This window comes from Talpa occidentalis, unplaced genomic scaffold (genome assembly GCF_014898055.3).
Source record: "Talpa occidentalis isolate TD23 unplaced genomic scaffold, MPIMG_talOcc4v2.1, whole genome shotgun sequence".
NCBI classification, from domain to species: Eukaryota; Metazoa; Chordata; class Mammalia; order Eulipotyphla; family Talpidae; genus Talpa; species Talpa occidentalis.
Genome location: NW_026555331.1, coordinates 107,168,002 through 107,192,047, shown reverse-complemented (window position 1 = coordinate 107,192,047; position 24,046 = coordinate 107,168,002). Strand labels below are relative to the sequence as shown.

Sequence of the window (24,046 nt, the reverse complement as noted above, 5' to 3'; positions counted from 1 at the left end):
CTAATCCACCCCCTCCACCATGGCCCCCTAGCCCTTACAGGAGGAAATGCAAACCCCTTCACCTAGCATTCAAAGGCCTTCAGGATCCAGCCCAAATATCCTCAACCTTCTCATGCCAGATTCCCATTCCCCTCCTCCCCAACACCTCTGCCCCTGCGTATCTCACCTGCAAAGCCTCTGCCCTCCTCGCCTCCTCCCCTCCTGTAGACTCCAGCTCTCCTCCTCCCCATGATCGCTCTGGCCCATACAGCTCCCCTCCTCTGAGCTTTACGTCCCCAATAAAACCTAAGAGGGATCCGAGCCCAGGAGTTTGGAGTATAGGGTGAAAGCAGATCAACTGATAGGAGAACAACTCTTCCATAGATTTCCTGAGTCTGTGTATACAGACTAATGACCTGTGCTGAATCTTTATTAATAGCACTCTCAACTTCAGTCCCTGCGCTGGGGCAGGGGAAGGGCAAGCAAGGCAGGGGGGCCAGGGCTCAGGGAGGTACTGACAGCCTGGGAGTGCCAGGCTAGACACCCAGCAGGGCACAGAGAGGTGGGTGCTTATCACTCAGGGCACCTCTGCAGGGAGGCAGGACTTTGCTGAACCCCATAGATGTCAACAGGCCTTAAGACAGAAAATTCCAGATAAGCACTCAGGATGGCTTTATCAGAGGGTACAGGAAAGGCGCCAGTTTTAATCTCAAAACCACACCCAGAATCAACGGTTTAGAGACCTCGGGCAGCACGTCCCCACCCCAACACCCAGTGGCAGGGCTTTATGCCAGGAGATGGGGTAGGGTGTGAGGCACAGGTGTGGCTGGGGCGAAGCTTCATCAAAGAGAGACTGAACCTTGGGCTTCATCCCCTGGATGGACAGGTTCATGGGGTGTGGAAGGGAAGACAAAGAGCCCCGGGCCCAGGAACATGGAAAAAGTGTGCAGTCTAGAGGGGTGCGTGTGTGTGTGTGTGTGTGTGTGTGTGCATGTGTGTTACACATGTTGTAATAGGGAAGCCTGTGATTGGGTGACCAATAACCACTCACTGGAATAGAACCTGGGCTTGTGAGATAGGAGCTGATCAAGACCCAAGGACTTCAGAAGATGGAGCCTTTGCTTCCAGCTGGGTAATCCAGGAAGGCTTCCTAGAGGAGGGGTCTTGGTGTGGGCTTGAAGAATGGGTAAGATTTAGCTAATGGACAAAGAAAGTCAGAGGACAGGGGCCCAAGTACAGCAGAGAGCACTAGGGAAGGCTTCAGACAGCAAGAGTTTCATTGGGGAAGTAGCTGCTGTGGCCTAGGGTGGGTTGAATGTGGAGCTGGAGAAGGGAGCGGGAGGGGAGGCAGAACAAGCAGGGTTTGGAATCACCCTCCTTGGCCCCCACTAAGATGCATTCCCTTATTCCCCAGAATCATCTGGTGGCCTGGTCTCCAAAAGACCCCATGGAGGAGATGTGTCCCAGGAGGAATCTTAACTAAGATTCACTATCTGAGCCTCAGTTTCCCCATCTATAAAGAGGTCTTCAGTGACTTCCCGGGCAGGAAAGTGGGATGATGCCCCATGATCTGGAAATGGCACCAGAGGCGGGGTGGGAAAAGCCAACCCTGGCTTCCCTTGCCACCATGCCCCCAAACGGGGGCTCTGATCCCTCTCTTGTGTGGAGCTGGAGTAGACCCTGAGCAATGTGCAGGCCCTGGCAGTGTGCCACCTTGACCCAGGAGCAGCCTGCCAGCTCACTGGCCCACCCACCTGCCAGCCCACCCCTTGTCCTGCATTAAGCAATTTCCATTATCGCAAATGCCTGGCATTTTAGCCTGGTAATTACAGCTCCCACAACCCTGTGAGGATTAAGGCATGCTTAGAGAGTAGGGAGGACTCTGGTGGATGGAGAGAAACACCTGCAAATAGATCTGGAAGCCTGGTTGCCTCCTGCAGGTTTCAGGATCTGGGAAGGACTCAGTGGCCAGCGAGGATCACCCATGGAGCCTCTGAGGCAAAGGCCGTCAAGTCTGTCACCTCCAGCCTCTCTTCACCTCTCCACTCTGTCTTTTTAGGGAGCATCGTGTAGCGTCTCCTGTGCTCCTGCCACTGACCCCCACACATTTCCCTGCCTTGGAGAGTCTGAGGCAGAGCTCTGAGCTCTGAGCAGCCCTTGTCCCAGGCCAACCAGCGAAAACCGTCACCACTGTGGAGCCTAATCCATGCTCAGTCGTCCCCCAGAGGACCTAGACACCTCATGGGCTTTCATGGCCTCTCAGCTCTCGCTGAAATGACTTCTGTCCAGTTCTCTACTTGTCAAAACCCAGCCTGTCCTTCAAGGCCCAGGTGAGATGCCACGGCCTCCACGGAGTCTCTGCTAGCCCTGCTGGCCCTCTTGTACACACTTTACAACATATTGTCTCACCTAATCCTCATCCCGGCCCTGGCAGGTAGCCATTTTACAGCTGAGGAAACTGAGGCCCCAGGAGCTCACGCAGGCAAGAAGCAGAGCAGGCAGGACTACACTAGGGCCCTCTGGTCCTGAGGCGGCTCCTCCCTCAGCGCAGACACCGACACCTCCTGCAGCGTTCCTCAGGGCTGCTTTGTCCTGGGCACGGCTTCTGCCTCTCCACAGCCTCCCTACGAAACAGCAAGCTGCAGAGCTTCTCAACCTCAATCTGGTTCACCTGAGGGTTTTGTTAAAATGCAGATCCTGATTCAGCAGGACTGGGGTGGGGCCTGAGAGTCTGCATTTCTAAGATGCTCTCAGGTGTGACCAATGCTACAGATCTAAGCACGCATGCTGGGTAGGGGTTTAGGGTTTGGGTTAGGACAGGAAAGTCCTCCTGTTGTCATGGAGGCTCAGCAGATCTATGGCCTGTGAGAGCCGTTCTAAGCCTGGCCCTTCACTGCTCCCACCCTTCAGGAGCTGGGGTCACAGCTGCCCACTTTGACCTCTGGCGCTCCAGATAGGCTGGGCCCTGGCCTGCTCCTGACTTCCCTTCCAAATGAGATACAGAGACACTGGAAGCAGTCAGGACAGCCTAGACGCACCCTCCTTACAATATCCCCAAACATCCCTCCAAGCCCTGGCTCGGTGTTGCCCCTAGGGAATTCTTGCAGTTCTTCTAGAAACTGCTTTCCTGACCTGTGCAGTCCCATTAGAACTTACAGAGAGTGGTACAGATGATTCTGTTAACGTTGGCCCATCGTCACTCATGGGAGGAGGCACGAAAAGCTCTGGGCCTACAGTGGACACACCAATAGCTCCTGTGGACTTCTTTGGAGAGAGGCATCAGTGTGCCGAGACCCCCTTCCTTACCCCACAGGGTGAAAGGGAGTTGCCTCTCCTCTCCTCTTAAGGAAGGCTTCGAGAAAATGACTTGAAAGCACACCGTGTGGGTCCATGTTCAGGACTCACTTGCAGGAATCGCCCTGACTTGGCCTGGGAATGCCGAGATGTCACTGCTTTGGACGGGCTGCTAAGCAGACAGGCTGAGGTGGGAAAGAACTCCATAATGGGGGCAGTAGGGGGGGCGGGCGGCAAAGGTGTGTTCCATGGTTCAAATGTGGATCCTGCAAAAGAAGACTTATAAAAAGGGAAAGGGAGGGGGAAATTGGCTCTGCCAGACACAGGGGCAGGCAAGGGTCAGAGGCCAGCCCAGCAGGGACCTTGTCACCTGACTCAGGTGACATCACATAAGAGCAGGTGAGGGGGAGTCCCCATTGATGAGTGTGGGGAGTCAAGGCTTATGTTAGTCTAGTCTTGCCACTCACACTGTGAAAGAGGAGTAGAATTGTTCTCTTTCATCCAGAGACTGAGAAACAGTTAAGGGAAAGACAGAATTCACTGGGAAATAACAAGACAGTATAAAGCTACTTTCTGCTCGCACCTTATTGAATGGTGCTTGCTCAATAAACCAGCCCCCCTGGATGGAGCGGCCAAGTCCAGGGTCAGCCCTGGGGAGGTCATTCAACTTTAGGACATGGTTCTTAAGCTTTCTGGGGGAAAGCAGGCGGGGCGCTTTCCTAAGTTTGAGGCCACAGGGAAGGATATAGACCCTCTTCCCAGAAAATTACACACATGAACATGCTCACAAAGATTTCAATATAATTTGGGGGGCTACGGACCTTCTGAAGCCTACTCACAGGCTCCCTAGTGAATCTGCTCCGGGTCGGAGACCACCACCCATGCAAAGGGGCGTCAGCTGTACCTCATTCTTGCGGGCTTGGCGGTGGGCCATGGTTTCATTCTTGCTTCTGGGTCTCGGATAGAGTGGAGCAGGGCGTTGCTCCTCTTCCATTCCAGGAAGCCCCACGTAAGGGGCGTCAGACTGCACATGTACCTATGACTTGTCTTCTAGAAAAGTACTTTCGTAATCTGTTGGAACTGTTCTGCTCAAGCAAAGCTGAGAATATTTTGTGCTCGCTTCGGCAGCACATATACAAAGCTGAGAATATTTTGATTTCTGCAGCTCTGCCAATGGGACACTGGTCAGGAGGTTAAGTGAGTTTCATTGAAAAGACACACTTTTCCTCCCTGGGCTGATAAACAAGGCTACCGCAGGGAAACCGACTTCCTCTGCCCAGGCACTCGGCTTCAGGGGCCTGTCTCTAGCCAAGGAAAACAAATGCATAAACATTGCAGGGACATATAGGAAGCATTTCTGCGGGGCGCCTGCTGTGAATGGCCACTGGAGTTTACATAGCAAATCCCGCGGGGCCTCCGCACAGCCAGGACAAAACCTCTCACTTCCCCCCGCGGCTCCTCCCTGCCTCTCAGGACTACTACTCCGCGTGCCCAGCCCACAAGTGCACAAAACAGGCTCTTAGTTATCACCATCAAATGCCAGTTTTGACTCGGCATGCCTGGCACCTAAAGAGACAGAGTCTCCTGTTAGCCAGAACTGTAGAAAGATCACAGCCCCGGCTGCTTGTTTCCCGAGCCGAGAGACACGCGGAGGCTGGGCCAGCCTGCGGTCCGGATCAGGACAGACAAGGGAGGGGCGGTGCATAAACACCCACCTCTGCGGGCCCCACGCAGAGCGTCCGCCCAGGCACCAGCAGGACTCTGCAGGGGCGGGTACTGGACGGGGCTCCTGAGGACTCTGTCCTATGTCTCTCATAGCTTTTCACGTGGCAGCCTCGTGAAGGAGGCTCCTCCAGGTGGGTGCTCTGCTTCTGGGCACCCCCGCTCAGTCGTGTTGTAAGCAGCCTCTGCAGGGCTGTCCTTAACTTTGTTTTTGACCCAACTCTGACTCTCCTTTACCAGCCTCCCCCTGCATTTCTACACTTCCTCATATTCCTTTTTGAAACCAGTAAGATATAAATTAATGGGCTGAAGGACGCTCCAACTGTACAATTTTCCTTCCTGAGTCACCATGGACTTTTTCCCATTCCAGCCTCTCCCATCCTTACTCTGTAATGCAAGGTTCTCCACAGGCTCTCCCCACATGCCCTGTGGTAGCCACATGGGGAACACCCAGTGCCTCTGCTTATCCCATATTACTGCCCTCTGTGGGTGAAAGGTTCCTCTTTAGAAGGTTCTTTTCCACATATCCACCTGGCCAGGTCCAGCCTACCCTCCAGGTCCACCTGACCAACCTTACAGGGTCTTGCAGAGTCCTAAGAGTGCCCTGAGCTGGGCTTCCTGAGGGCTGTGTTAGATGGCACAGCTCATAGGGTCTGCTACCTGGGCTGCGCAGCAGAAGTCCAGCCTGGGACACCACCAGACCAGGAAGGAAGGAGTTGTGTGCCTGCAGAGACCCCTGTTAGGTGACTTCCCAGATAAAGGCAGGCCTTCAAGACTCTGGGACCCTCCACTATCATCATTCCCAGCCCAGACTTCCTGCTTCCTTTACACCAACAGAATAAATGAGTCTTGGCCCTTGGTATGGGTTTGAATCCTGCTTTATAGGAATCCAACTACCAGAAATAAGAATTTCCCGGCCAACTATATCAGAGTCACCCTGGCCATCCCCAGGGTCCCTGGGCCAATCATATCAGAGGTTTGGCAAGGGTATGGCCCTTTGAGGAGCAAGGGAGGGATCCAGACCAAAGGAGGCAGAGGCCCAGAGGTCTTCCTCCAGTCCTTGGCAGTCACAGCTCCACCAGGAGTGAGTGACTCGGTAGTACCCAGTGTCCTCATCATAGTCCTGGGTGGACCCTTCATAGAAGGGGCAGGGAGGTTCTGGATACTTCTGCAACAGTGCTGGCCCAGGTCAGGGTGACGCTCTTCCCGGAGATTTGTCCCTGAGGCCTGGGGCTCAGCTGTCACCCCCATGACGAGTGGTGGAGCCACAGGGCTTACCCACAGGAAGGGTCACAGGATGGGGTCTGAGCCGTTCCAGTTCACTGATGCCCCCTTCCACCTAAAGGGGATGATAACAGAAAGAGAGGGAAGAGTTAGAACTGTAGGGGCCCACACATCAGTGAGGAGTTCAGGTTTCACCCTCCCCTCCCACACATCAGTGAGGAGTTCAGGTTCCACCCTCCCCTCCACACACACACAAACCCACACACGAAGCCCTGGCAAAACACACATACACCCGGGGCCCAGGAGAGCAGGGGAGGGTACTAAAGGGCGGGTCACTCCTTCACTCATCTACTCATGCCACAGTGTTTACTGAACAGCTCCTTAGTGTCTGGTACAGAGGGAACTGCCGCTGATGTGAGTGATGGCCACACACCTGAATCCATGCACTTTCCAATGGAGCCTGATGGTGGCACTTTAAAGGCACCTGCTGGCACCTGCCTTTAAAATCCTGGCATTTTCAAGGTACAGAGGAGGTCCTTTCTGGAGCCCAGATGGGGAGGGAGTCAGGGGTAGCATGGGGTAGGGGGGCTGCATGGGGCTAGGAGGTCTTTTAAGGACTCTGAACTTTGCTCTGAGAGTCACAGGAAGCTAGTAAAGAGCTGTGAGCAGCTCCATAAAACAGAAATTTGCGTTTTCTTTCAAATTACTTTATAAAGCCTTAAGAAGCACTGATTATAATTAGATGGCAGTTCCGAGTTAGAGAAATGTAATAATAGCTCAATTCCAAAATAAAAGCTATTACAGGTAAGATGACAAAATTTTCCAACACTTAATGTTAACACATGACACTTAGTTTCTAAAAAACTCAAAGGAATCACCTTTAAAGCAAATGGTATATTTCTGCAAGGCTAGACCTAGGTGTAGCGTACACCCTAAGGCAGCACTAGAATGCGGAGTTTGAGACTGGGGTTTAGCAGGGCTTTGCATCGTGTGGCTTTTGGAGAGGGAGCAGACAATTTCAAAACTTGCAGTTTTTCTTCAGGACTGAAATCAAAATCCTAACTGTCAGAGGAGGAAAGAAGGAAAGTTTTTCTCACTTAATTGTACATGTGCATTAGAAAGTCCAATATCCCTGAGATTTGAACTGCAACAAGGAGCGAGGGATCAGGTTCTCCCAGGGGAAGATGGCAGCCCTTCCCCATTGAATGCCTGGAAACATCAAGAAGCTTCGCATAAACCCAGCATCCTCCAATTTCAGGAATAACATCAACTCGCACTGCATTTCTTTCTCCTTCCTTCCTCAGGCTTCTGTTCATTGCTTTCTTCACATCTGTGCCTTACTGGACTTGCCACAGCAAAGTCTCCGACCTTTAGGATGAGAGGGACAGCCTTCCAGGGGCAGTGGCTTTCATACTCATTCTGCTCTTATACCTTACACTCCTCTTGATTACAGGCAATGTCTTGGTATCTGACAGACCAGATTTCCCTTGTTGAATACTTTGCACTCTTTGCACCATTCCACCTCCCTTCAAATGAGCAAAAAGATGTCTTGCCATTTGGTGGGAAAGTCTTAGCAGTAATTCTGTACTTCTTGCTACCATACAAAGTTTTAGTGCAGGAGATGACATTTGCATTTAGCTCATTTGGGAACAATTTACAGTTGCATTTTCCTCCTAGCTCCAGCAAGGGCACAGTGAGAATAGATCTTCTCTAACCGCTGGAATGTTCATCAAAGCCTAGACACAAGACACTGCCCTGCCCTATGTTGTGCGTGCTGACTGACATCCCAGGAAATCTTTATCTGGTTCATGCATGAACACTGAATTGTATCTTCTTGTTAAAACAGTGGGCATAAAAGACTGAGGTGGGTGGATGATGGAAACCTGTTCAGCCAGGAATATTACACTGTTTTAGGAGACTGGTCCTTCCAAAACTAGCTGTGCCTTGTCTTTGGTATAATTTGGCAATGTTACAAGCTGCTGCAAGATCTCACTCCAAATGGGCTTGTATGGTCTTTTGGCAACCAATCCTTCTTTTTTTTTTCTGTGTGAAAGGCTGCAAGGTACCATTTCACCACTTGAACCATTTTATTCCTGGGATCTTTCTGATTATAAGCTCAGAGGCAGGACTAGATTTGCAAAAGAGCTTATACACATTTCTAGAAAAGGTCTTTTCTCAAGAGCAATTATTGGAAGAACTATCTCAGTGAGATACACTCCAAGCCCCACCTGGGATGAGATATGTGTGACCACATCCCTGTGTTCAGTCACAGACCAGGCCTCCCACCATCTGCCTAGGCATATATTCATATGAAATAGTCAGCATCACTTGTTCCACTGGATGTGGGAGAATAAAGTGGTATCTGAATTAAGTGGAGTCTGTGGTATCTGAGCACTTCTGACTATTTTGTGACTACTGGGAGCCAGGGCAGAGGCAGATGCAGAGGATCTGTTAGGTACTTTGGGGTTGAGCCATTTTGATGGATTCAGCAGCATCAGCATTAATTGTCACTGCTCAAAGAGACCCTGGGACTGCTTTTGGAGACAACTTGACGTGGCTGGGAGATATCAGGCTGCTCCGAAGTGGTGAGTGTCCATCAGCTGCACTGTTGGTATCGAAGCCTGATGTCCCAGCCAAGCTAACAGGTCTAGTCCGCAGGGAAGTCACACGTAGTTCTGACTTGCAGGAGTCAGACGGGCTGGGGAGGCCGTGTAGTGATCACAAGTTCCAAGGAATTAGGTTCATCTACTGTACCTACTGGTTAACAGTGCTTTAGTGATCTGCAGCAACACAACTGATGGCTTAATCGATGCTTCCATGCAACTTGAGAATTTCAATTTTCTTTCTCTGTTCATCATCTTTACACTTTTGAAGCTAGCTATTAAAAAGCTTTTACTGTTCTATTAAGATTAGACTGTGTGTTTACATTAGTAAACATTACCCTGTCTGTTTCTTACCAAGATCTTGGACACTAGGGACACGTCCTGAATCCAGACTCCCAAGGGCAGTAGCAGGAGGGGGGAGAGTAACATTCCCACCCACAGCCTGGCTCCACCAGGCCTCGAGAGCCAGATTACAGAGGGGAAACGATGGCCCGGACCTGGGTGGTTTCTTACTCCCTTTGATAGAGAGAATGAGGGAGGAGTGAGAACTAGATCAGACATCCTGTGTCCCTCTAAGACCCACCCTCAGCCTGGTCCCCCAGGCCCTTCTCCACCCCACTTCTTCCCTCCCAGGCTTCAGCCTCCCCTCCCAGATGGGCAGAGGAAAGCACCTCCTAAGAGCCCCTCATCTGCAAATGTCTCGAATCCTGGTAAAAAGGGATTTGGCTTCAGTGCAGAAGTGAGTCAGAGCTAGACATCCAAGTCACACCAAAAATCACTCAGGCTGTGGGGTTTATGCTGAATTTTGAGGTATTTTACAGAGATAATGAACCCACCCATTCTGGCCAACTGGAGAATGCTGGAAACACCAGACAGAAGCTGTTCCTAATTTCGAAAGAAAATCAAAGCACAGCCATCTTAAAAATGGAAAGGGCTGGGGCACAGGGACTACACGGGGGATAAATGGTTCCCAGGTAGAAAGGGCTCCCCCATAGAAAAGTTTCCTTGGTAGAAACTGTTCTGAAGATCCGAGTCCATTATAAGGAGAGCTCTGCCCATGTCAGTAGGGACGGGCAGAGAAAGGGGGAGGGAGTAAAGCAGCAGCGCAGCATCAAGCTCCCTCACTCATCCAGCGTTAATTCAGGGAGAGGCTGAGAGAGTGAGTTTACAGCAGGGCTCCTCTACCTGCGACTGCTGACATTTGAGGCTGGATAATTCTTTTGTGCTTTCTTGTGCCTTCATTATAGGATGTTTAGCAGCTTCCCTTACCCCCACCCCAAGCTGGGACCATTAAAAGGGTCCCCAGATATTGCCAAATCGCACCTGGGACTCAAAATTGTTCCCAGCTGAGGACCACTGGCTTCAAGCTCAATGAAGATGCAGGATCTTGAAGCTCCAAGGGGCTCAGTTGCATGGAGAGGTCCCATCTCACAGGCACGAATGAGGAGATTCCTTCCCCTCCCCCAGAGGCCATCAGCACACAGCACAGGTATTACCTGACTCAACATATTTTCAGCATTGATGGAACTGGAGTACTTCATGGGGGAAAGATGCCTGAGAGAGTTTACCAGCAAGAAGAGGACAGGCCTGGCTTTAAAGCCCCCAGAGCTGATGGTAGATATTCAGCCCAGAAGTCCTCTGCACACTTTGGATTTCCAGACAAATAGGCCTGTGTGCAAGTTTCCCTTCCTGTGTCCCAGCCACTGGGGTCAGAGTGGCTCTGGAGTGAGCCTATGGGCTGTCTTTCACCCATGGTCCCTGGCCTAGGCTTGCCCCCCACCTGGATTTCCGTCCTCCATCCTTCACCATTGCACCAAGAGTCCTCTGATCCCAGGCTGCCTGGGGGTCCTTCCTCAGCACCCTTGCCAGGCTCTCTGGCCATACTGTCATGGGGTTTCCCTCCCCTCTAGACCATGAGCCCCTCAAGGGCAGAGCTGCCTCCATCCCCTCCATGACCTCTGGCTCAGTGTCTGAAGTTTGTGCTCCAGGGGTGCTGCTGAATGAACCTCCATGCCAGGCCCAATGCTCTTGCCCCCTCTCTGCCTGTGCTCACATATGTGAGCCCCTTAGTGTCTCCAAAGAAAAGGAGATGATTCAGTACTCTCTCAACCTCAGACCTGCTCGGAGAAGGAATCATTCTACCCAACTAACAGATGGGGAAGCTAAAACAGAACCAGACCTTCCGTAGGTCATGCAACAGAAGGGACAATGGCAGAGCCAGGACTCCACTGAGGACTCCAGACTGCTGTTCTCTGCACCTGCCTGCATCATGGTGTTGAGTGTTCCATGAACCCACGCAGGGCAAGGAACACCGCGCAGGTGTGTACGGGCTACAGGCTGGGGCATCAGCAGAGCTTGGTTGGGGCTGTGGGACCCTCCTTCAGGGAGTGAGAGCATTGTGAACACAAAGCAAGAAGGGTGTCAGCAGAGGTGTGAAAGCTGGAACAGGCCTCAAAGACAGGCAGGGGATGGGGTTCTAGCCCCACACCCGAGACATTGTGCCCAGCTGAGAGTACATTTTCAATTTCTGATCTGAGCTCCCAAACAGAAACATCTGTGGCCCAGCCCCAGGCCCCGGTTATGAGTTCTTTCCTCTTTTTTCTGGACTGTTGACAACTGTTTCAATTTCTCCCACCATGGCTAGGCTGGAAGCTTGAGAGAGGTCACTGTGTGTGTCTTGTTTGGAAATGACCATAAATGAGTCTGTTTTTGTTGAGATGGCTAGAGACCAGCAGGGGGAGGAGGGTGGGGAACAGACCCCACATTCCTGATACAAGTGAAGGTAACAGGAGACTCTGTGAGGCAGAAACATGTGTCACAGCAGAGAGCAGAGACGGCACAGGACCCGGGGATGGTTCAAATTAGGATGCTCTTTTCTGAAGGCAAAACTGGCAGTCTGTCTTTGTGCAATGTCGCCGTGGCAACAAAGCCAGGTGGCAGGAAGTCACATTGCCCTCTCCATGACCTTCCACCGACTGGGACAATACAGGCCTAAGCTCCAGGCCATGACTCAAAGTGTGGCCGGGGCACAGACCTCCACCCCAGAGACTCTCATCCATGGAAGGAAGTGTCATCTAGGGTGGTGTCCACAGGCCATTCTGTGGACCCAAGCAAGTTGTCAGGCGGTCAGGTGTGCGACATGCTAGGTGTTGGGTCAGGGCGATTTACAGAGCAGGGTTTGAGGGTAAGCGGTGCATTTCGCCTTGGGTTAGAACATAGTTGCTCCTAAACTTGAGCTCTATTTAATTGCAAATTCCCTGAGAGCAAGAACCAAGTTTTATCCAGCTGTTTTTCCCATGGAGAAACCCAACCCAGTGGTTCTGTGAGGTTGAAATGATGAGAGGGGCCCCCCGCCTGCTCTCCAGGTTGGTCTGTCCTGCCCTGAGCACTCAGCTGCATCTCCACAGATGCTTAGAATCTGACTGGTCTTAGAAATGACCTGAACTCAGGCTGTGGCACCATGGGCACCCCCTTCCTGTCAATGTGGGGACCACCCTGGCGAGCAGGACATAGCCCCCAAGAGGCAGGGCCCATCTCCAGTGGGTCCCCACTGACCTTGCAGGCCACTTTCCCAAGTTTCTCCCTTTGAGCTGTTTGAGAATCTGGGATGAAAACAAAATGCAAAGCCTTTGTAATCCAACCCCTTGGAACAGGATTCCAGAAGGCTGGGCTGCTGTTTCCCATTACAGCAGTGTGCTATCTGATGGGAGCACGGGGGAAAGCCCAGCATTCCCACAATTCATTCACCCACTCGGCCTTTCTGGGAATAACGCTAGGCAAGTCTCATCATGTCAGCTGCCCAGGTGGACCGACCATGTGGACTAGTGGAAGAGGCAGGTGGCTGGATGCAGGGATGTCCCAGCCAAAAAGGAGCATTCATACCTGGGGGGTGGGCGGAGGAAGGGGAGCAGCGGTGGAACCAGGAAGATAGTGGCCCGTCTGGTATGTTACGGGAGCAGGACCAGACAGGAGGGGCAGCGCTTCAACGCCTGCTCTCACAAGACTGCCAGGGATGAAGGAGGAACAGGCACTGCCCTCGCCGGGTTCTCAAGACTGATCTCTGGACAGCAGCACCAGCATCACCTGGGAACTATTCAGCAGTGCCAGTTTTCAGGCTCCACCGCAGCCCTGCTGAATCAGAATCCTTGGGGGCGGATCCAGTGAGCTGTTACCATGCCCACCAGATAATGCCACTAAAGCCGAAGACCATGTTCTAGAGAAAATCTTCCCAAGAGCAGAGCGTGGACAGGTGCACAGCCAAAGCAAAGCTGGCCGCTGTTGTCCCCAACCCCGTATGCTGCATAAATAGAATGACTTTTCTGTGTGACGAGGACTGAAGAAGCCTGTGGGAGGGAAAGCTGGGCTCAATTTCTCCATGCTTCTCCTGTGACAGTGAGCAGGGACCAGTGCAGGGGACGCAGCCTGGACCATCTGCCCCAGCCAAGGGCTTACTCGTGATGCTGGCAGCCTATCCAGCTTCTCCATCATTTCACTGTCACCTGTTGGCACATGGCTGGGGAGGGGAGCCAGGCCTGGGAGAAGGGGACAGCTGACAGAAGTGGAAGAGGAGCTTTGGGCCTATATTCACACTCAGATGTCTTTGCATTGAGCTTACTATCACATCGGCTCTAGGCAAGGGGCTGCATTGGGAACACATCAGAGCCCAAAGCCATTCTCAAACAATTGCCAATTAGGGCTGAGCCCAAGCAGTCCAATCCCTGAGGCCTACCATGGGATAGTCCTTGGGGAAAGAGGAGTTAGCCCAGATGGGGCAGCTGAAGAGGTCTGGGTGGTGAGCTGACCCTGGAAGGAGTACAGAGACAGGTGGACGCCTTCGGCGAGGGGTCCAGAGGTGGGTGGATCTGTGCCCAAGGTGCAGTCCAGAGCCTGCTTGGCAGGCCCGCCTGCAGGAAGGATGTCCTGTGACCTCCCACCCTGTCCTGCAGAAGGTGCCAAGGCCGATGTCACCTCCTTTCTCCACCGCTGCCCTTCTCTCATCACTTTGAATGAGTGGCCCTTTGTACATGAAAGGAAAGCGACCTGCATGTGCCTTTAAGCCTCCCGACGAAAGAAAGGCCGGTACATGACCCCACAAGAATGTATTGTCCCTGGTCCCGTGGGCAGAAAGACGGACACACGGACAGATGGATGTAAGGACGGGGCAAAATGAGGATGTCTCAACTTGTCCTCCTTGGAGTTTCTACTATGTTCCTAGAGTCCTCTTTCTTTCTGTGGCTCCCTTCAACACCCCCCTCTTTCCAATCCTGCTCAAGCCCCCACTCTGCCCCCGCCAGGTAAATGGACTTGTCTTTCCTTCATTGGGCCGAACTGCACCCACCATACATGTGTGCTGCCGCCTTGTGTGAGGAGGGGCCTCCAGAGACGCCCCCGACCACCACCATCACAGGAAAAGCTCAGAAAGTGAAAACACATCTCACCATAAATCACACACTTCTCCACCTGGGCCAGAGTGGCCACAGGATGCTACATGTGCACAAGCCCTTAGCACTGTGTCTTTCCACTTGTGCAGGTCTCAACCTCATCACCCTGCTCTGAGTTGGCATGACCCAGAAACCTGTCCTCCTGCAGGCCTGACACCTCTCTTCCCCAACACCACACCTCCCAGCAACTCAGGACAGGTTCAAGAGCTGGAGACAGGCCTGACTTACTTAGTCCTGATGCAGAGTTCCAGGGGTGGAACGAGGTCATTGTCGCTGTCCTCAGGGACTGTCTGGGTGGTGTCTGGGGAGGTGGGAGAGAGAGCCACATGTTTGTCAGCCCAGGGCCCCCACTCATAACCCAGCCCCAGTACCCGATTCTTCTGCTGCCTGACCCCTCGTCTCATCTGGAATGGACACCCTTCCTGCTCTGTGCAGAATCTCACCTGGACACCACAGCACCTGCCTCACTGGCCTCCTACCTCCAGTCTCTACCCACCTTCTTGCCCCCTTCAGCTATCAGAATATTCTTTCTAAAATCCTATCTGATCCTATCACTCCTCTAGCCCATAAGGGAGCTTCCATGGCTTTCCACTACCCGGGAAATAAAACCCAAACTTGTCAGTGCAGTATTGGGGGGCTCTCCACTGTGTGTTCTCAACTCCACCTTACACCTTAACACCCCCCCTTTCTGAGGCCTTCACTCCAGCCCCTCCTGCAGGAGGACCTGCTCACACTTGCCCTGAGTCCCCCTCCAGATGCTGGAGTCTGCTTTGTCCCCTGACTGCCCTAGGGGGCTTGCCAAGACGTTTCCCCAGCCAGCTTAGAGGCGCCTGGAGGATACATGGGATGGGTGGAGAGGCAGCGCACCCACAGTCAGCCGAATCTGCTCCTGCTGGTTGGCCAGGCCATCATAATAGTACAGGTCGAAGAGCCTCTCGGTCCGCCAGTCTCGCAGGAGCTCCGGCTGCAGGCTGAAGAGGACACTGAAGTGGCTCTCGCTGCACACCACCCAGATGGGGAACCTCGGCGTCTTCAGGAAGCAGCCGACCTGGGTGAGGAGTGTGGAGAGGACAGAGATGCCCGATGCTGCATGCGGTCCCCAGGGAAAGGGGCCAGAGCATCTCCTTCTGCCCAACCCCAGGGCTGGGCAGACCCAGAAAGGCTCTGTTGGGGATCACAGCCTGTGTGTGAAACTGGGGGCCTCTCAAACTTCTCACAGACACAGGCCTGACTCCAGAGCCTTTCTCACACAGACAATCAGAGATGCCTGAAACCCCGGCATCACGCCTCCCCTTCTCCCACATCCAGTGGCACACAGGGCTGCCCACCCTGCCTTGACCGTCCCCTCACACCAGCGTCTCCTCCTGAGACAATCCCCTAACAGGCTCTTCCCAGACTCTGCTCTCCCTTCAGTCCCACAGAACCTCCAAGCTGCCTTCAAACTAATCCGCACAGCACAGCAAGTCTGCTCGCTGTGCCTGCGCTGTCCACCACCTAGCGTGCTCGCGCCTCTCCTCCCCCAAGTCACCCAACCAGAGAGCATGAGCCACTTCCTCCTTCTAGCTCTGGGGGGAGGGGACTGTGTCTAGGTACTAGGTAACACACCCCCCCCCCCCCCCCCCGCCACTGCCACCAGGGTGCCTCACTCTGCTGCTTACGTGCTGGACTATAGCGGAGCACCTAGAGCCAGGAGTCTAATAGAAGCAAACACTTGACAGATGAAGGTCCTTGTGAACAGACTTGTGGACCCTGAACTTGAACTAAGACTTTACCTTGAAATCAGGTGGAACTTGAAGTTATCAAGAGAAGAGAGGGAGATACCAGGAACAAATGTCCAGAGACATTCAGGGAATAGCAGGAAAATTCGAAAAAAAGAACAAGGAAGAAGGCAAAGAGTTGGGACTTCCTTCTAATGAGGGACTTTCTTGGACAATTCCCAGCAGAGGACAGTCAGTGGAAGGGGGGTGTTCGGGGAAGACCGGTGCTGCTGTGGTTCTGCCTGCACAGGGGAGAGGCGTGACAGGGCCTCTGAAGCCAACTCGGGCACCTGGGGTCTCTGCCCCTCCACTGGCCAGTCCTCAATCCCTTCTCTCCCTGCCACCTGTGACTCACTTGGGCAGCACCTCTCCCCACCTGGGCCTGGCTTTTTTTGGCTCTTTCTGTGTCACAGGCCAGGCTGGCTCCAGGCTAATCCTCATCAGCCCCAGGGAGATGTTTGCATGCTCAGGTATTTACAGCACAGCATGTAGATTAAGGAAAGAATGGGAATTATTTTTCCAGTGGGGAGAAGGGCCAGTCACACAAGAGTGGCTGGGCCACCTTCCTCAGGCCCCTCGTAGCTGACTGGGAGCTGACTATGGAAAAGGGGCAGCTCAGATGGAGGGGCTGTGTTCAGCCAGGCCTGAAGCACATTTGTGGTGAAGACTGACCCAGAGGGTAGGAGGGTGATGTTCACAACGTCTTCATCATTTTCTCATTGTCCAAGCGCCTTGCCTCTGCCCCCACCAGGCTAGTTGGGGCCTCACCCCGCCCCCAGGTGACATTAAAACTTGACTGCAGAGCTTGCTACTCGGTGGGATGTAGGAGAATTACATAGCACGTGGCTGGACTAAACCCCAATGCAAACTTGGCTTCCGTTCCAGGCTCAAAAGAGGCTTTTCTGGTAAGGGCATCGCCTTGAACAGGCAGCCTGAAAGACTGGGGATCCAGTGCTCATTCACCACAGGAAAAAGAGCCCACAGCAGGCATCTGCATAATCAGTCACCCTGAATTTTCCAGCAGAGGGACAAAAGGGCAGCTTGTCATTTATACAACAGTCAAAAGATTACGGGTAAAAATGCTGCCCAGAGAGTTTATAAATGAGTTTTGTCATTCAAGAGCCCCTTCTAAGTGGGGTACATTTTCCAAATAAAATTTGCTTCCTTTGGATTTTTGGGTAGCTGTCCAAAGGCCTGGGGCATGGAGGGAGGGCGGGGGGCACATTTCCTCCTGCACATTCTGAGTTTTTCCTGGTGGGCAATCATGCAGCACAATTAGAGAGCACTTATAAATGGAGATTCTTATATCTTCTGGGCAGGGGTGAATGCCCCAAACTGGGCCCTGGACAGCCAGATGAGAATGTCTAATTTAAAAGTATCAGCATCTGATTACAAGCAGAGTTACAATCTGTCCTTACTAAGCATAATGTCCACTCCACATAAGTTATGCTTTGGTCCCAGGCACCAGGCAAGTTAGTGTGGCCATACCAGGGAAGGATACATGAGCAGTCTCGTCCTCACCGGGCTTACGAGATAAAAGGGCAAGACAGAGAGAACCAAGTAATCATACAGATGCATTTGCACTGCACGTCACTCAATCTAGGATACCATCAGATTGGCGATTTTTTGTATCACTGCAAAAAAAAAAAAAAATAACTGGTATTGTAAGACTGACATGCAGACTGCAATAATGCATCCAGATTTCAGAAATGTTTAAATATGGTGTAAGTCTGCATCACAAAAGCAATGAAATGTGATACTTGAAACCAAGAATGAAGATTCTGTGTTGGAGAATGACAAGGTGGGTAAGGGGCAACTGGAGGGAGCCCCAGTATTTAGGGCCCCAATGTTTAGAGCCCCAATGATGAGGTCAGGAAAGGGCTTCCACTTTGAAAGTAAAATTTAATCCAAAGCGTGGAGGGAAAAGCAGAGCAGGTGGAAGATTCAAGGATTCAGATCAACACAGGGGCCAGAATTTCTCCAATCATCACTTTATTCCAAGGGAAGGATGACCCCCAACTGCTATTCCCATAAATTACCCTCAACACACCAGAGTAAAATAGTTTACTTTGTGACCAACGCCCGTGACACAAGAATGAAACCAAGACACATGGTAAGCCTGCGGACTCCATGAGCACAGCCAGGAGTCAGCCAGTGGAAGTCCAGGCTGACTGCTTTCAGAGCCCACCGAGGGTCTGACATTCTGGGGCCCTGGTTCTTTCACAGGTCATGGGGCATATTCCCAGGCTTCCTCCTACCACCAGCACATCTGGGAAGGAGTCACTTCTGTGCTTTTCTCTCCAAGTCTTTGAAACTTTCAAGTCTGGGAAAGGGGTTACTCAGAGAGGAGGCCTGGGGATGGGTCCAAGCCACATGGCCCACTAGCACCAGGACGACATACTGAACATGTGGTCAGAAAGGCTGTGGGGAAGCTGAGTCCTGCTTTAAAATGCCATTCTCCACCCGCCCTGTAAATCCATTTGCCCAGTACTCTCTGAGCATCCCCTGGGTCAATCTCTGCATCCCTCGTTCTGGGGCTACACTGTAAGTGAGGCCTCATCCATACCCTCTAAAAACCTTCACAGGCATGGCCACCATATAAACAACTCTTACTACCCCTCGGGACACCTGTTTCATATAAAAACCATGAAACAATGTCTGCCCTGAAGACATGGAAACAAGCCCAGTGGAAATTCAGCAGCAGGTTGAGACAAGTGCTGCCCAGAGACAGTCACCCATGTGCCCCACGTCACCTGGAGTTCCAGGCCTTCTTGAGACCTTGGCTGCAGGGAGAGAGAAGGTAAAGGGACAGATGCATTGACAAACAGACTGAGGGAAGCCTGTTAGGGTTGAATAATGTACTCCCAAAAGCTACATTGAAGGCCTGGCTCCCAGTACCTCAGAATATGATGTTATTTGGAAGCAGGATTGTTGCAGATATAGTTAGTTAAAATGAGGTTAGTGGAGAAGGTGGGCTCTTAATCCAAGCTGACTGATGTCCTTCTAGGAAAAGGACAAGGCACACAGGGACAAGATGGCCACACGAAGACAGAAGCAGAGATTGGAGTGATGGAGCTACAAGCCAAGCAATGTGAAAGATTTCCAGAAAACACCAAAAGCTACAGAAGACAAGTAAGGATTCTCCCAACAGGTTTCAGAGGGTGCACATTCTCACTGACACCTTGACTTTGCTGTCATGAGAACTTCTGCTTCAGAACTATGAGATGGTACATTTCTATTGTTTTACACCACCCTGTTTGTGGTGCTTTGTTGTGGCAGTCCTAAAAATCCAAAACAAAGCCTAAGGCTTCAAGGCCACTGTCCCTGGAGAAACCTACCCACCTCCAACACGCACACACACACACACACACATATACATATACACACGCATGCACACTCCACAGTGGTAGCCACGCTCACACCAAATCACCTCACAAGTCCCTAGAAGTCCCTTTTAAATCATCTTTCCCAGAACACAGTATCAGCCGATCTTGGATGTGAATTATGTGCCCCCACCTGATGAAGGTGAAGTTGAACTTCTTCCCAAGATCCCCTTTGATTGAGACTGAACCGAATTCCCACCAGCTCTGGGCACTGGAATGAGCTTTCCTCCCCTGCCTGTGTGAGGGCTGATCCCAGGAGCGGGGCTCCTGACTTGGCAGACCTGCGCTCTGGGTACCTGGCACACGTTGTAGTGCTCAAAGAGAGACAAGAAGCCGATGTCGCTGCGCGCTGCGATGCCTTTGAGGAGTGTGATGCTCCCGTTCCCAGAATCCAGCTCAAGCACGTCGTTGAAAACATTGGACACGGCTCTCCCAGTAAGGAGCAGATTGACAAGTTCCTGTTGATGAGAGAAAGGGGAAAGGCTTGTCGAGCCTCTGAATGAGCTACTGAAGGGGTGGAAGGGAGATTGGGAACAAGAAACAAAGGAAGGAAAGCAAGGAGAGAGACCAAAATCAGAGAGGATTGTGACTTCTGTGTTCCCACAAGCCATCGGGGGAAAGCTGCCAGCATTTACGATCACACTCACCAGTCTTATTCCCCAGCACTGACGGGGCTCCCGCTGTGCACAGGCCCATCCCTGGGCCCTGGTGGGTGGGGAAAGGGGGGGGGGTCCTTTGGATGGGAAAAAAAAGGCTCCTGACCTCAGGCATTGAGGTCAGAGTGGGGGTCAGGTAAAGCACAATGTAGGATGTGACTGGGGTTAGAAAAATGTGCACCAAGCACTTCAGGTCCAGACAGACATGGGCCCACAGGACTGAGTCAGAGCAGAGCCGCTTTGTGAAGCAGTGACCTTTGGGTGGGTCTTAAAGGAGGGTAATTTTTAAAATAAACTTCTATTTTGAAATAACTTTAGACTCAAAAGAAATTGTATAAATAGTACAGAGAGTTCCTGTGTACCCTTCACCCAGCTTCCCCCAATGATAACATCTTAGATCCAGGGCACATTATCAACACCAGGAAGCTGACAGTGGTGCAAGACCAATAACTCAACTCCAGGCCTGATTCAGATTTCACTGATGGTGGTGGGTCATCAAGTGGGAAGGGAGGGCAGAAGACAGCAGAGTAGTGACATAGAGGCAGAGGAGACTATGTCTGGGTTCTAGCTATCTCTGCCTTCACTGGATGTGTGGCTTGTGCCACCCGGAGGGCAGGTCAAGCCTGCCAGTCCCTGAGCCGGGACACATGGCGCTTGCTTCTCAGGAGTTCTCCTTCAGCTGGAGCCTCCTACATCAAGGTGGCAGGCAGGGACCTTCCTTATTCAGGGCATCAGGGGAACAACTTTCTCTTAGGAATGAGGAAACTGAGGCTCACAGATGGAAATGGACTTTCCCCATCCACAGAGCTACACTTCCCCCACATTCTCTGGCTCCCCATCCAGGGGTACCATCCAGGGGTACCACCTGGACAAAGATTCAGTCTTGAATCTTTTTCTATCAAGTTGAAGACTACCACTAAGGAGGGATTCAAGCAAGCATAACATTAGGGCTTAGGCAGGCGGGACCTTCTCTCTAGGCCACCTTCTGCAGGGCTGTGAGTGAGGTCAGCAGGCAGGAATCTGCCTCCAGGCACGTAGAATGACCATAGTAGTCCTTTCCTCAGCCCTTCCTCTGGAGGGCAGAGTTCATCGAAGAGTTTCCCCCCCAAGATGTGAGAGCCATGCCCAGGGTTAATACAGCCCTCCGTCAACACCAACACCCCTGCCCCAGTGACAGTAAAAGAGGCCTCCTCTGATGGCCACAGAGGGACCCCCCATTGGAGGGAGATATCGACTCATTGTGTCCTTGCAGAGGAAATGAGAATAGAATTTGGAGGAAATGACTGCTATGAGATACTGCACCACAGGGGCAGTGGCTACGAGAGCAGGCTTGGCCTTTTCTAGATAGGTTCCAGGTTTTTAAGGGGGGTAGGGGCGAAGGCATTGCTCCCCATCTGGGATGTGTCTTAACCTTCCTCAAAGCAGGAAGCCTTTGATAAATGGGGGGGGGGGGGTAAGAGGCAACAGGCTGCTTCTTGCCCCTAAGCATAAATGACACTGGCAAAGTTTAGTGGCCATCCAGTCCCTTGTCACCCAAGGAATGGTCTGTGGGCCAGTGGCATTGTCCTCCTGGGGAGCCTGTTAGCAATTCTGAATAACTTGGGCCCAGCCCACTATATCTGAGTCTGCTCTTAAAAAGAGCCCTGGGGGACACCTGTGCATACCAGTGTCTAAGAAGCACCAGTCTAGTACAAATGGGGAAACTGAGGTTTGGGGGAGAAGAAAATGACCTTAGCTCATTTCCAAACAAAGTGGCAAATACAGCTCTGAATCTAGTTCCAGACTCCATCTAGCACCCTCTGCACCCGGTTTAACAGCCCACCCCTCGGTTGCATCATTCTCCGTCTGCCCACAGACTCACACAAAACAAGCAAGCAAACAAAAACAGTCTTCTAGAGCAGAGCTGACAAACAAACAAACAAAAACAGCCTTCTAGAGCAGAGCTGAACCGCCCCAGGCAGCTGTTCATCATGAGGCCTTCCTCGAGAGAGAGCTAGCACCACAGTCCCTCGGGTGCCCCGTACAAACTACAAGCCCTGAGCTGCTCCCTGCATGATGGCCTGGTATGCTTTCAGGGTTGGCATAAGTGAGCCAGGACCCCAAGGACAAGTGGGTCCTCAGCTGGGTCCAGGAGACTGAGCAGCTCTGTCCGGTCTGACTGTGCTACAAGGCTGCCCCAGGCTGTGCTGAGGGTCAGATTAAACTATGACCCAGTGGCCACTCCAGGAGGCCTTGCTTTCTGGAGAAAGGCAGAAACCAGACGCAGGATTTGACTCCCAGTCTTGACATTTACCCCAGTGATATCACTGGGTTACTAGAGGATCAATGAAAAGCTATTGTACTAGGGGTGAACCCTGCCCTGTGAGGCTCTTTGAGGACCCATTTGTGAAGAGGCAGAGGGAAGGGTTATAAAGATAAAGTCCTGTGCAAACATAAGTGGTGCTCCCAGCTGGACCCACCCTCCCACCCCTCGTGCCCAGGGCTCTGGGCCGGGCAACACCTGGGTTGGCTGTCAGCATCTATTCCATCTCTGCAGCACCAAGCACACACAGATTGGGCACGGTAAATTCTCCAGAAACAGCTAAACTGAATTCTCTTTGTAGGTCTCCACAATGGTGAAACCCAACAGAAGCGGCACCGAAAGATGCCTAGAGAATGCTGGCAGGGCCCAAGAGAGAATGAAAGAGGGAACAAAAGGGCCCACTGCACCCCCTGACCTGTGTGCAGTATCCATGTGCTCCAATCAGGTGGTTGGTGGGCTCATCGAAGTCCTGGCGGACACTGGAAAACACAGAAGCAGCAGAGTTAGCACAGCTCTGCCTGACTGGGGCTTTTAAGGCAAACTTTGCTGGGTGACCAGGGACTCCCCTGGTGTGCAGGCTGAGGCTAAGAATTCCAGATTCGGTGGGAACCTTAGTTCTGTGCCTTTCATGGAAGGGGCTCCTATCCAGAAGGGCTTGGGGCTACAGCCCAGGGCTCCTTGAGTCCTGCTCACTATCCCGGGCAACAGACTCCACTCCAGCTTCACGAGGTCCTCTGCTGACACCCAGGCAATGGCGAAGGGAGGGTGACACAGCAGAAGGTCCTGGGCTTAGATTCCAACATCCTGCATCCCTATCCCAACCCTCGCTAACTAATGCTGGGGATTGGTTCACCTCCTTCGCCCACTCCCTGCCATCTCCACGTCTCAGTTTGCCAGTCTGTTAAATGAGAAGAACGGTCTCTGATAGCACCTCGAACCCTAAAATAATAGGCACCACCTAAACACAGAACACGCACTCTTCTTAGCCCGAGAGAAAACCAAGGCTCAGAGGACTGGCTTGCCCGGCAGGCGGGCCTTCATGAGCAATAGGGTAGAAGGGGGAACCGGCGGCCAGCCTCAGAGGCCTGCATGCTCCCCTATGCTAGTTTATCAGTGTGGCTCCACCCTTGGAATGGGGTTCTCAAAAAGCCACAGTGTAAAAAGCCCCTGAGCCAAAAGAAATCCCTCAAAACAAAAGAAATGGATTTCTAGGACTATGCTGTTGGGGACCAGAACAATTCAGAGCATCCTGGTAGCCCTGTCCATGTGAGGTCAGCACCAAGAGGAAAATAAACCAACCAACCCTGAATCTCGAGACCCTCCTACCACCTAGGAAGTCCATTAGCACATGATTCCCCTTCTCTCTCCTAAAAAAACTCCCTCAGGACTTGTAAACAGTCGTGAAGGAGTGTACAGGAAAGGAGCTGCCATCGAGGGACACATTCAGAGGGTGGCGATTTCAGCCCCCAGCCCCCCAGGCACTCAGCCCCTGGAGAAGGGCCCCCCCACTCCGGGCCCCTCAGCCCCTCGACTTTATAGATATGGAAAGATGCGACACCAGGGGTGCAATGACAGGGTAGGGAGCTGCCCCCAGCCCTCCAGCACATGGCCCAGGGCATGCAGCCCACCCAGCCTGTGCTCAAGTGTGGTCTGTCTGCTTCATCCCAAAGACAGCACCAAGCAGC

General features: G+C 52.4%; 1 protein-coding gene across 2 annotated transcripts in view; it reads right to left on the bottom strand.

Annotated features, from left to right (window-relative positions):
- Positions 1 to 200: 200 nt before the first annotated feature.
- Positions 201 to 24,046, bottom strand: part of MINDY4 (MINDY lysine 48 deubiquitinase 4) — a 111,557-nt gene continuing 87,711 nt past the window's right edge. For both annotated transcript variants that reach the window (XM_054692452.1, XM_054692451.1), the window contains exons 14-18: positions 22,777 to 22,840; positions 19,700 to 19,861; positions 15,131 to 15,311; positions 14,492 to 14,564; positions 201 to 6,334 (exon numbers count right to left, since the gene is read on the bottom strand). In XM_054692452.1, the coding sequence (XP_054548427.1) occupies positions 6,286 to 6,334; positions 14,492 to 14,564; positions 15,131 to 15,311; positions 19,700 to 19,861; positions 22,777 to 22,840 (529 nt within the window). In that variant the 3' untranslated portion in view covers positions 201 to 6,285. The remainder of the gene's footprint in view (positions 6,335 to 14,491; positions 14,565 to 15,130; positions 15,312 to 19,699; positions 19,862 to 22,776; positions 22,841 to 24,046) is intronic.